This window comes from Nerophis ophidion, unplaced genomic scaffold (assembly GCF_033978795.1).
Source record: "Nerophis ophidion isolate RoL-2023_Sa unplaced genomic scaffold, RoL_Noph_v1.0 HiC_scaffold_152, whole genome shotgun sequence".
Lineage (NCBI taxonomy): Eukaryota > Metazoa > Chordata > Actinopteri > Syngnathiformes > Syngnathidae > Nerophis > Nerophis ophidion.
This window is the reverse complement of record NW_026907074.1, coordinates 200463-214032: the sequence shown is the minus strand read 5'-3', so window position 1 is coordinate 214032 and position 13570 is coordinate 200463. Positions and strand designations below refer to the sequence as shown.

The window sequence follows — 13570 nt, the reverse complement described above, 5'->3', positions numbered from 1 at the left end:
CTCAAAGGGCTGCAAAAACCACTACGACATCCTCGGTAGGCCCACATAAGGGCAAGGAAAACTCACACCCAGTGGGACATCGGTGACAATGATGACCCAGTGGGAAGTCGGTGACAATGATGACTATGAGAACCTTGGAGAGGAGGAAAGCAATGGATGTCGAGCGGGTCTAACATGATACTGTGAAAGTTCAATCCATAATGGATCCAACACAGTCGCGAGAGTCCAGTCCAAAGCGGATCCAACACAGCAGCGAGAGTCCCGTTCACAGCGGAGCCAGCAGGAAACCATCCCAAGCGGAGGCGGATCAGCAGCGCAGAGATGTCCCCAGCCGATACACAGGCAAGCCACCGGATCGGACCGGACCCCCTCCACAAGGGAGAGTGGGACATAGAAGAAAAAGAAAAGAAATGGCAGATCAACTGGTCTAAAAAGGGAGTCTATTTAAAGGCTAGAGTATACAAATGAGTTTTAAGGTGAGACTTAAATGCTTCTACTGAGGTGGCATCTCGAACTGTTACCGGGAGGGCATTCCAGAGTACTGGAGCCCGAAATGAAAACGCTCTATAGCCCGCAGACTTTTTTTGGGCTTTGGGAATCACTAATAAGCCGGAGTCCTTTGAACGCAGATTTCTTGCCGGGACATATGGTACAATACAATCGGCAAGATAGGATGGAGCTAGGCCGTGTAGTATTTTATACGTAAGTAGTAAAACCTTAAAGTCACATTTTAAGTGGACAGGAAGCCAGTGCAGGTGATCCAGTACAGGCGTAATGTGATCAAACTTTCTTGTTCTTGTCAAAAGTCTAGCAGCCGCATTTTGTACCAATTGTAATCTTTTAATGCTAGACATGGGGAGACCCGAAAATAGTACGTTACAGTAATCGAGACGAGACGTAACAAACGCATGGATAATGATCTCAGCGTCTTTAGTGGACAAAATGGAGCGAATTTTAGCGATATTACGGAGATGAAAGAAGGCCGTTTTAGTAACGCTTTTAATGTGTGCCTCAAAGGAGAGAGTTGGGTCGAAGATAATACCCAGATTCTTTACCGTGTCGCCTTGTTTAATTGTTTGGTTGTCAAATGTTAGAGTTGTATTATTAAATAGAGTTTGGTGTCTAGCAGGACCGATAATCAGCATTTCCGTTTTTTTGGCGTTGAGTTGCAAAAAGTTAGCGGACATCCATTGTTTAATTTCATTAAGACACGCCTCCAGCTGACTACAATCCGGCGTGTTAGTCAGCTTTAGGGGCATGTAGAGTTGGGTGTCATCAGCATAACAGTGAAAGCTAACACCGTATTTGCGTATGCGTACATCACCTATTCTTTTAACAACACGCAATAAACGTTTGGGAACTGAGGAAACTAATTGTTGAAACTTTGAAAGTGGAATTCTTTACCATTCTTGTTTTATGTAGAGCTTCAGTCGTTCAACAGTCAGGGGTCTCCGCTGTCGTATTTTACGCTTCGTAATGCGCCACACATTTTCGATGGGAGACAGGTCTGGACTGCAGGCGGGCCAGGAAAGTACCCGCACTCTTTTTTTTTTTTACGAAGCCCCGCTGTTGTAACACGTGCTGAATGTGGCTTGGCATTGTCCTGTCGAAATAAGCAGGGGCGTCCATAAAAAAGACGGCGCTTAGATGGCAGTATATGTTGTTCCAAAACCTGTATGTACCTTTCAGCATTAATGGTGCCTTAACAGATGTGTAAGTTACCCATGTCTTGGGCACTAATGCACCCCCATACCATCACAGATGCTGGCTTTTGAACTTTGCGTCGATAACAGTCTGGATGGTCCGGATGACACGATGTCGAGGGATTTTTAATCACTGCTATGCTGAAATTATAACTAATATTGATACTGTTGTTGATAATATTCATTTTTGTTTCACTACTTTTGGTTTGTTCTGTGTCGTGTTTGTGTCTCCTTTCAATTGCTCTGTTTATTGCAGTTCTGAGTGTTGCTGGGTCAGGTTTGGTTTTGGAATTGGATTGCATTGTTATGGAATTGCTGTGTATTGCTTTGTTGGATTGATTTAAAAAAAAAAAAAAAAGGAGAATCGAATCTGAACGTGAGAATCGCGATTCGTATTCAAATCGATTTTTTTCCCCACACCCTTATTGTATATATATTAGGGGTGTAACGGTACACAAAAATTTTGGTTCGGTACGTACTTCGGTTTAGAGGTCACGGTTCGGTTCATTTTCGGTACAGTAAGAAAACAACAAAATATCAATTTTTGGGTTATTTATTTACCAAATTTGTAAACAATGGCTTTATCCTTTTAACATTGGGAACACTATAATAATTCTGCCCACGTTAATCCACATTAAACTGCCTCAAGTTGTTGCTTTGATTAAATAAAATGAGAAAACCTTTTTTCTACATATAAAAAGTGCAACATTAAACAGTTTCAAGTCAACTCATCATGCTTAATTTATTACAGCATTTGAGAAGCCTGTAGTTGAGTTTTATTATGTAAATGTTATAGTTTTATCAAGATGTGATAGCAGGGACCCTGCCATTCAAAACTAGGCTGTTACATTACTAATGATTCATGTAACTATAGCTGAAAAAATAGTAATATAGCAACACAATGGAGTTCAATGAAATAACAGATAGGGCTTTGCTGCCTCTAGCACACACGCACACACACACCCGTGCGCGCGCACACACACGCACGCACGCACCTATGCGCGCACACACACACACACACACACCGCAAAATGAGTTAACGTTACGCTAAAAGCTAATTAGCCTTCTCCTCAAGCCAGAACTGCGAGCGAGCTGAGCTGCAATTACGTTTCTAGAAGGACAACGGACTCATAGTGATGTTTGTAATAGTTGTGACTGGGAAGTGTTTTTTATGATTTGGGGAGAGTCCGCTGTCCGCTGCTCCACTGCTAAACGAATATTTGCTCGACGCTGAAGCATTGACTACATCGCTCTGATTACGCCCTGCTGATTGGCTGTTCCATCGCTCTGAATACGCACTGCTGAATGGCTTTGTATGTACCCAATCAGATGGTTGTGTGGGCGGGACAATGCTTGCTGCTCAGACAGAGGCAGAAAGCAGAGCAGCTTGTGAAGACTTATTCTTACAAACTCGTTCGATACGCCCATGTGCCAAACCAAAACCCCCGTACCAAAACGGTTCAATACAAATACCGTACAAGTACCGTTACACCCCTAATATATATATATATATATATATATATATATATATATATATATATATATATATACACACACACAGCCCGGGCCCCGGCCAAATTTTTTTAACTCATTGCGGCCCCCGAGTCGAAAAGTTTGGGAACCCCACCACCTTTCTTAATACAAAGTTATATGAATAAAAAAATGATAAAAGAAATGTAAGCCTGGGATATTTTCGTTCCTTCTTGGGTACACATGTGATATAATGAACTTAATCGCTCCTCTTGCCAGTTGTTACTGTTAACCACATGTTATACTATGAAAATAATATATATTTTTGCAAGTTTGATAGAATTTTCTGTTATCCTACAGCCTCCAAATACCGGCCCACCGCCTTTGCCAAGCTCCTCTCTTCCAGAGGGTTATTATGAGGAAGCCGTCCCTTTAAGTCCAGGGAAAGCCCCAGAATACATCACTTCTAGTAAGTGCGTCATGACATATGCAACACATAGTTGTTTTTTTATTTTGCTCATTTTGACCCTTTTTTTTTTTTGCCAGACTTTGATTCCGACGCAATGAGCAGCTCCTACGAGTCGTACGATGAGGAAGAGGAGGACGAAAAAGGTCTGAAGACGCGCCACCAGTGGCCGTCTGAGGAGGCGTCCATGGATCTGGTGAAGGACGCCCGCATCTGCGCATTCCTACTGCGTAAGAAGCGTTTTGGACAGTGGTCTAAGCTCCTCTGCGTCATTAAAGATAACAAACTTCTGGTGAGTGCGACACTACCTACAGTATGTTCTAAGGGTGTAACGGGTAGGTAATTAAACCTATGAAGAGTTATTCATGTTACAATGTTGGATTGTCCTGTTAAGAAATGGCAAAAGGTCAAATCAACAGGTTGCACACCCTTATGGATGCCTCTGCCCGCAGTGTTCTGCAGTCTTTTTTACAGATTGCCTGCATTGTGATTTGACAGTAAGGTGGGCGTACTTATTTGGACATTAAAGGGGCCCTACACATATTTGCCAAACTTCCCGATATTTCAGTGCCCCTCCCGAAAATCTCCCGGGGCAACCATTCTCCCGAATTCCTCCCGATTCCCACCCGGATAACAATATTGGGGGCGTGCTTTAAAGGCACTGCCTTCAGCGTCCTCTACAATCTGTCGTCACGTCCGTTTTTCCTCCATACAAACAGCGTGCCGGCCCATTCCCATAATATATATAATATAAACATATAATATAAAGTTTACTAATATGGCCCTAAATCATGAGTGTCTCAAAGGGCTGCACAAGCCACAACAACATCCTCGGCTTAGATCCCACATCATGGCAAGGACAAACTCAACCCAATGGGACAATGAGAAACCTTGGAGAGGACTGCAGATGTGAGGACCCCCCGGGCGACCGGTGCAACGGACGTCGAGTGGATATAGCATAATATAGTGAGAGTCCAGTCCATAGTGGGGCCAGCAGGAGACCATCCCGAGCGGAGGCGGGTCAGCAGCACAGAGACGTCCCCAACCAACGCGCAGACGAGCTGTCCACCCTGGGTCCAGACTCTGGACATTCAGCACTTCATCCGACGAGTTGAGTTTATACCAAAATGGATGATACAGCAGAGGATTGGGAGAATGTCATGTGGTCAGATGAAACCAAAATAGAACTTTTGGGTATAAACTCAACTCGTCGTGTTTGGAGGAAGAAGAATACTGAGTTGCATCCCAAGAACACCATAACTACTGTGAAGCATGGGGGTGGAAACATCATGCTTTGGGGCCGTTTTTCTGCTAAGGGGACAGGACGATTGATCCTTGTTAAGGAAAGAATGAATGGGGCCATGTATCGTGAGATTTTGAGCCAAAACCTCCTTCCATCAGTGAGAGCTTTGAATGGTTGACCAAATACTTATTTTCCACCATAATTTACAAATGAATTATTAAAAATTCCTACAATGTGAATTCCTGGATTTTTTTTTTTCACATTCTGTCCTTCACAGTTGAAGTGTACCTATGATGAAAATTACAGACCTCTGTCATCATTTTAAGTGGGAGAACTTGCACAATCAGTGGCTGACTAAATACTTTTTTGCCCCACTGTATATTCGGGCACAAAAATATGAGGTTCTGGATCATCATTTGTCCCAGCCAGAATCCATGCAGTTGCGCACCTTTTGTCACTTAAGCACATTGGAGCCCTAAAAAAGGACCTGTATTCTACCCTGTTTTCGTCCAGTGTACCGTATTTTTCAGATTATAAGTCGCTCCAAAGTATAAGTCGAACCAGCCGAATATGCATAATAAAGAAGGAAAAAAAACATACATAAGTCGCATTTTTGGGGAAAATTTAATTGATAAAATCCAACACCAAAAATAGATATAGTAAAGGAATTTAAAAATAAATAAAGAATAGTGATTGGCGTTTTCTGCCGCATATTTCACTACTCCCAGCTTGTAACCTGCCGTATATGATTTCCTTTTCAGAAACCGTTTTTGTTCAGCCCTTCTCAGTTTTTATAAGTTACCGCCATGCTTGCCAACCTTGAGACCTCCGATTTCGGGGGGTGGGGAGGGCCGGGGTTGGGGACGCCGTCGCGGGTGGGGCGGAGGCGTGGTTAAGAGGGGTGGCGTATAATTCACAAACTCAAGTATTTCAGATATATTTCATATATATGTATTTATATATATATATATGTGTATGAAATACTTGAATTTAAGTGAATTCTAGCTATATATATTTATTTTATTATATATATAAATAAAAGAAGGTTGAATTTCCGACGGCACCTATCAAATACACAGCAATAAAAACACAGTTTTTCTACTAAATGTACTGTGCTTGCTGGGTACTGAAAAACAACAACAACACTTACCTTTCACCATTTGAGTAACCTTTGTTCTGCCATTTGCGTACTGGCGAGCGATCTCCGAATCCGGGAACATCCTTTACGGATTTGTTGTAGACATCCGCAAATGAGAACGGAATGTTGCTTCCAGCTATCAGCATAGCCATCTTTGTCTCAGCATGATACACCATCGGGTCTCCGTTTTGCAATATGGGCCATAATACTGGGTTGTGAACGATGCTGCGCTGCGGACGCTTTCTGCTTTGCTGACTGACCGTTCATGACTGAGTAGTTCAATGGAGAAGTATGTTCTACAAAATTTACAGGCAACATACCCCTTCCCCTTCAAACTCTCCTGGATAAACTGAAATTCTTGTTTCCAATCGTTCTGGAACTTGCAAGAGTATTTTTTCATTTTGCTCGTCAAAGGTGTAATATATTGGGTTGGAGTCAATAACCAGGCGACGTGATGAAGTTACGTATCTTTAATGTGGGCTTCAGAACAGACATTCTATTCTATGTACAGTAGATGGCAGTATTGTCCTGTTTAAGAGGGTCACAACATTGAGTCAGGTTCTCATGGAGCTGGAGTGGGCGTGGCCTCCAGCTCTGTCTGAATTTCGTGAGATTTTCGGGAGAAAATTTGTCCCGGGAGGTTTTCGGGAGAGGCGCTGAATTTCGGGAGTCTCCCGTAAAATCCGGGAGGGTTGGCAAGTGTGGTTACCGCCAAAATTGGAATGATCAATTTTCATAGTTACGGAAGTAGTAGAAGGTAGCATCTTTTTTTTTTCCACAATGCACTTCTGCCATGACCCGCTCCCACCAAATTTTGATTGGTTGACGTGTGTGTGTGTGAAGATTGCTGATATACACCTAGTCTCTTACGTGAATGAGATCAATAATATTATTTGATATTTTACGGTAATGTGTTAATAATTTCACACATAAGTCACTCCAGAGTATAAGTCGCACCCCCGGGCCAAACTATGAAAAAAACTGCGATTTATAATCCAAAAAATATGATACTCGGGTGCACAAAAGAGGTGCATTTGCTCATGCATTAAGCAGCTAGGAAAGCCTATACTGTAGCTGCAGACTCAATATCAAGTTTCTGCCCTGTATATAATCAGAAAATGTAAAAATGTAGTCATTCTTACTTAAGAAATGTAAAAAAAAAACGGTTGTAAGCGTACAGAAAGTACTTTTAAAACAGTTGCATTATTATTATTATTTTTTTATCATTACAAGTCAGGCTCTGCCTCCCCTGACTGCATGTCCCTTGTACTATCTTCTGTCCCGATAATATGTCATGAAGATGCCCCATTTTTTCTTCATTCTATAGTGTTATAAATCGTCCAAAGACCACACCCCCCAGATGGAGCTGACGCTGACGGGTTGCAGCATCACCCATGTCCCCAAAGACGGCAAGAAGAAGAGACACGAGCTAAGGATTGTCCACCAGGCGGCGGATGCACTGGTGCTGGCCGTCCAGAGTAAAGAACAGGCAGACCAGTGGCTCAAGGTAAAGTCTTTACATTACATATGTATATTTATTTATTCTTCTTTTATAAAGTTTTTATAATTGATAAAAAAAATATATATATTATTACAAGATCCTGTGTTAAGTTTGATGAAGGGGAAGAAGACGGCACAACAACTAAAGATCAAACTCAATGAGTTTATTGCTTGATGATTACGTGGGATGTGTATGCTACTATGTGTTTGAATGTAAAACTATGGGCAGGAATTAACCGTATGTAAATACCGTAGGGTGTGTTGAAGTGCGCGTTGGATGGTGGCGTTCGATTCCAGAGGGATATAGCAAAGAAGTCTGATGTCTGAGCGGGGTCGTGGGGCAGGAGAGGGGCGTCCAAAAGTCCAAGCGTGGTATCGGTGGATCAAGAGAGGCAATCAGGGTCCAGAGAAAATGGCAGCAGCAGAGGTACACAGCAAAATCTGAGACACGAGGCTGTGGGGGAAGTGAGACGCAACAAAGGATCAGGACAGGACACGAGGGAGACAAGCAAAACGAGAGAGCGCAGACGGGAAGTCAGAGACGTGAGGCTTACTGTGTACAGGGCTACGTTCCGACGAGGAGAAGTCAGCGGCGAGGGTGGTTATCCTGCCGTCTATCATCAACACCAGGTGCGTCAGTCACTGAACGAGCTGGATTGTTAGCCACGGCTACATCCCCGGCATCAACACACTCTTGTTGTTGTTATGCTCCGCTCGCAGCGGTTTGATGAGGTCATCAAGCGTCGCCAGTAAATCTCTCATGCTGCAGTCGTCAACTCCTGTGTTGTGTGTGTGGGGAAAGGGGAGAGGTGAGGGGCTGCTGACTGGGAACATTTCCGTGTTTTACCGGATATGTATCGCTCCGTACAAGGCCGTTTTAAAAAGTAATTGATTTTACTTTTTAAAACCGATACCGACAATTTCCGATTTCACATTTTAAATACTTTATCGGCAGATAATATCAGCAGGCCGATATTATCGGACATCTCTACTAGGGGTGGTATTGTCACGATATTAAAGCTACGGTACAATATTATTGGGGTATTGTCAAATAACAAATAGAGATGGCTCTGTAAAAATGTCACAGTATCAGGAATGTATAGGATAGACTTTATTCATCCCACAATGGGGAAAATGATGTGGTTGCAGTGCAGATACAAAAAGTCCACAAAAACAAGCTAAAAAAACACCACGCTGTTCAACCAGAGGGAAACATGAAAGAACATCAAATACAATTAAAAAAAAAAACACAAAACTGATTCAGAATTTCTAGGCGCAGTCAGGGCATTGAGGGAATCTGGTTTGGTGGCTGCAGGATGAGGTCTCTGCTTTTTGCAGATGATGTGGTCCTGATGGATTCATTTGGCCAGGATCTTCAGCTCTCACTGGATCGGTTCGCAGCCGAGTGTGAAGCGAGTAGGATGAGGTTCTCGCCCGGAAAATGGTGGAGTGCCATCTCCGGGTTGGGGAGGAGATCTTGACCTAAGTGGAGGAGTTCAAGTACCTCTGAGTTTTGTTCACGAGTGAGGGAAGAGTGGATCGTAAGGTCGACAGGTGGATCGGTGCGGCGTCTTCAGTAATGCGGACGCTGTATCGATCCGTTGTGGTGAAGAAGGAGCTGAGCCGGAAGGCAAAGCTCTCAATTTATTGGTCGATCTACGTTCCAATCCTCACCTATAGTCATGAGCTTTATAAGAGGGTTATGACCGAAAGGACAAGATCACGGGTACAAGCGGCCAAAATGAGTTTCTTCCGCCGGGTGGCGGGGCTCTCCCTTAGAGATAGGGTGAGAAGCTCTGTCATCCGGGAGGAACTCAAAGTAAAGCCGCTGCTCCTCCACATCGAAAGGAGCCAGATGAGGTGGTTCAGGCATCTGGTTAGGATGCCACCCGAACGCCTCCCTAGGGAGGTGTTTCGGGCACGTCCGAACTGCAGGAGGCCACGGGAAAGACCGAAGACAAGTTGTCTCCAGGCTGGCCTGGGAACGGCTCAGGATCTGGACGAAGTGGCTGGGGAGAGTGAAGTCTTGGCTTCCCTGCTTAGGCTGGGATAAGCGAAAGAACATGGATGGATGGATCAGCCATCTGCCACTTCAGCGGCACCATTTTTTACATACAGCTACAAAAGTTAAACACAACGAAAAAGCAAAAAAATAGTGATATATAATGCATACGATTGCACCATGCATAGACAAACAACACAATAAAACACACCATTTTAACACCCACATATATTGTGGTGGCCTCTGCAGTGCTCCAGGGCATGGTCTTTCGGTGTGGGGCGCCAGGAACAGACTCAACAAAGCTCTCAACCAAATGTCCAGTCCGCTCGTTTGAGCGAGAATCTGTCCAGAGAGACTGAAGTGTCCGATACATGCTCAATAAGACAGGGCTCCGTGAAGCTCATCCATACCTTCCTCTGAATCTCCTCCGGTCTCTCCCCGCGGACTCCGGTGCCACGAACATCATAACAACACAAACATTCAACCACGCCGTAGGGGAGCGAGGCTTCAGCAAAGCCACAACTGAGAGAGCGACGACAAACATGAAGACGATAAGCATTTATTATTATCGCCTCACTTTATTGGTCAATTTTTCACGATTGGAATCATCAAAGTGACATTATATAAATGCCCTCAATAGTTATTGGCCACCAATCATATAGTGCAGGGGTGTCAAGCTTGGTTTCATTGGGGGCCACATCGCACTTATGGCCGCCCTCAGAGCGCCACTTGTAACAGTGAATTATATATACATTTTAAATTGCTTCATTACACAATTATTTATTGTTATATATTTTACGTACTCTGTAAGAAAAATATGTAGATTTTAAAGTAAAGTTCAGTCGCGAAAATTTTACCATAAAATGTAGCATGTTTATACTGTGAATGTGGGAAAACCGTACCATTGTTTTACTGTAAAACCTATGGTCGTTGTTTTTACGGTGTAGTACTGTAAATGGAAAAACAATATTACACATTTTTTTGTTTCGTGTTTTTACGGTAAAATTCTGGCAACGGAGCTACCATTTTTTACCGAAAAATATGTTTAACATTGTACAACTTGATGGATGAATTGCTTTAAAATCATGAGTCAAGCAGATATTTACGTAACTTTTTTTGATCTTAGGAACGTGTGATAATATTTTTGTTGCAATATTAGGTTAAAATATGAAATTGCTGTTAAGAAACAAATAGACGCATGGTAATTCCAGGGCTTTGCGGGTGTTACGAGTGTACAGAAGGAGGAGACTGCACAGACAGGAGGAGCGTTGTTCAACTCTATTTTATTTATATATATATATGTATATATATATATACACACAGACACACACACACAAAATAATAATATTAATAAACAAGAGAATGGAGTGTGATTAAGTCCAAGAGTGTATGGGGTGCAACTATGTGTAGGAATTAATGAGTATTGAGTGAGAGGTGAGGAAGTCCAAGGGGGTACAAGTCAAGCTCGGAGGTCCGTGAGCAGGCAGGAAGCCGGGGGCTATAGCGAGGCGTCGAAGGTCCGTGTCAAGGCGGGAGGTCGAGAACCAAATGGGGCAGCCAGAAAACCAGAGAGGAACACAGGGGAGACACACAGCTCGTCACATGGGAACGGAGGTTTGCTGCTGGAATAACACGACACAGGACAACGCACAATGAAACACAGAAGAGGAGAAAACACAGAGAGGGAGAGCATGATACGAGTAAGCTTACTGTACTAAACAGGTAGCTACGTTCTGGCCCAGTAGCCCAAGAAACTCATCAACGACAGGTGTGTAGATGGCTGATTGATTGCAGCCGCCGTCTGCAGCAGGAGAAGAGCTTCCAGATGTCCTATAACTGTAACCAGAAGAACAGAGAGATCAAAAGTCCAGGGAGGGTGGAGGGGTGAACTGATGTTGGGTCGCCAGCCCAAGTGTCCCCAAATCCACCGGAGACAAGTCTGGTGGTGACGGCGAGTAGAACGCCGCTGCAGCAGGCGATGTGGGCAATCACGGAACAGCCACTTCTTTAGCCGACGTGAGTGGCTCCAGAACCACAGCAGCCTAAGAGTTCTACACCAACGTCCTGTGCTTCGCTGCTGTCGGCGCAAAAAAACGTCCATGCAATGGCAACAGAGGGCACCTTATGCGGGCGCCTGATGGCCGCCTGTGCGACCGGCCAGCCGGAGGTCTTTATGCTGGAGACGAGGAGGATGGGTGCGCTGTGGAGAGGTCCGAGAAGTTTGATGTCGTCGGAGTCCGAGACAAGGAGGACGATGTCGTCGTTGTCCAAGATGAGGATGACAATGTCGTCGGAGTCCGAGACGAGTAGGACGATTTTGTCAGAGTTCAGGACAAGGAGAAAGATGTTGTCGAAGCCAGAGACGAGGAGGACGATGTTGTCAGAGTTCAGGACGAGGAGAAAGATGTTGTCTGAGTCCGAGACGAGGAGGACGATGTCGTCGTAGTCCAGGACGAGGAGGACGATGTCGTCGGCGTCCGGGACAAGGAGGACGATGTCGTCGGAGTCCAGGACGAGGAGGACGATGTCGGCGGCGTCCGGGACGAGGAGGACGATGTCGTCGGAGTCCGAGACGAGGAGGACGATGTCGTCGGAGTCCGAGACGAGGAGGACGATGTCGTCGGAGTCCGAGACGAGGAGGACGATGTCGTCGGAGTCCGAGACGAGGAGGACGATGTCGTCGGAGTCCGAGACGAGGAGGACGATGTCGTCGGAGTCCAAGGCTGAGACGAGGAGGACGATGTCGTCGGAGTCCAAGGCTGAGACGAGGAGGACGATGTCGTCGGAGTCCGAGGCTGAGACGAGGAGGACGATGTCGTCGGAGTCCGAGGCTGAGACGAGGAGGACGATGTCGTCGGAGTCCGAGGCTGAGACGAGGAGGACGATGTCGTCGGAGTCCGAGGCTGAGACGAGGAGGACGATGTCGTCGGAGTCCGAGACTGAGACGAGGAGGACTATGTCGTCGGAGTCCGAGACGAGGAGGACGATGTCGTCGGAGTCCGAGACGAGGAGGACGATGTCGTCGCAGCCGTGGAGCAGAAGCGGGCGCTGGCCATGGTGCTGACACGGGGACCAGTCTGGGTGCTGGTGCTGGTACGGGCGCAGTTGGGAGAGTGGCCGTGCCAGCAACCTGAGGGTTCCTGGTTCGATCCCCACCTACTACCAACCTCGTCACGTCCGTTGTGTCCTTGAGCAAGACACTTCATCCTTGCTCCTGATGTGTCGTGGTTAGCACCTTGCATGGCAGCTCCCGCCGTCAGTGTGTGAATGGGTGAATGTGGAAATAGTGTCAAAGTGCTTTGAGTACCTTGAAGGTAGTTAAGCGCTATACAAGTAGAACCCATTTACATTTACCAGATACTTACAAGCAGACGCAGTGTGTAGACAGAAAAGGGAAAATGGACGCATTTTGCCCTAAAAACTGAGGATTAAGATGAAGCTATAACACTAGAACACCCTCAGGAATAGGTGCTTTAAGACATGGCTAGCTAGCTAGCAGCAAACATCCATCCGCAGTCGGCAGTGTTTTAGCTACTTCTAAATCACTAATCCTCGCCTTCATGGCGACAAATGAAGTAAGTTTCTTACTAGTATCATCCCTGCAGGACGAGAAATAGCTAAACATGCTTCACTATACACCGTAGCTCACAGGCGTCACAATGTTAAACACCATAGGTGGATCTACACCTGACATCCACTGTAATGATACCAAGTACAAGAGCGTATCTAGTCGATACTATCGTCACAAAATCTTTTTTCCTTTTTTTAAAATTAATTTTATGTTTATAAACTCAGTAAATACGTCCCTGGACACATGAGGACTTTGAATATGACCAATGTATGATCCTGTAACTACTTGGTTCCGGATCGATGCCTAAATTTGTGCTATCATCTAAAACTAATGTAAAGTATTCAAACCACAGATGAATACAGTAAGTGATTATTACATTTTTACATAAGTGTAGATAGAACATAAACAGTAAATGAACAAGTAGATTAATAATTTATTTTTACAGATTGTCCCTCATAATGTTGACAAAATAATTTT

At 44.7% G+C, this 13570-nt stretch overlaps 1 protein-coding gene across 1 annotated transcript in view; it reads left to right on the top strand.

Moving 5' to 3' along the window:
* Window positions 1-3533: 3533 nt before the first annotated feature.
* The window catches only part of LOC133547693 (actin filament-associated protein 1-like), a gene marked incomplete at its 5' end in the record, with an annotated part of 91234 nt that continues 81197 nt past the window's right edge, over window positions 3534-13570 (top strand). The window contains 3 exons of the mRNA XM_061893246.1: window positions 3534-3642; window positions 3720-3931; window positions 7348-7527. Of these exons, the coding sequence (XP_061749230.1) occupies window positions 3534-3642; window positions 3720-3931; window positions 7348-7527 (501 nt within the window). The remainder of the gene's footprint in view (window positions 3643-3719; window positions 3932-7347; window positions 7528-13570) is intronic.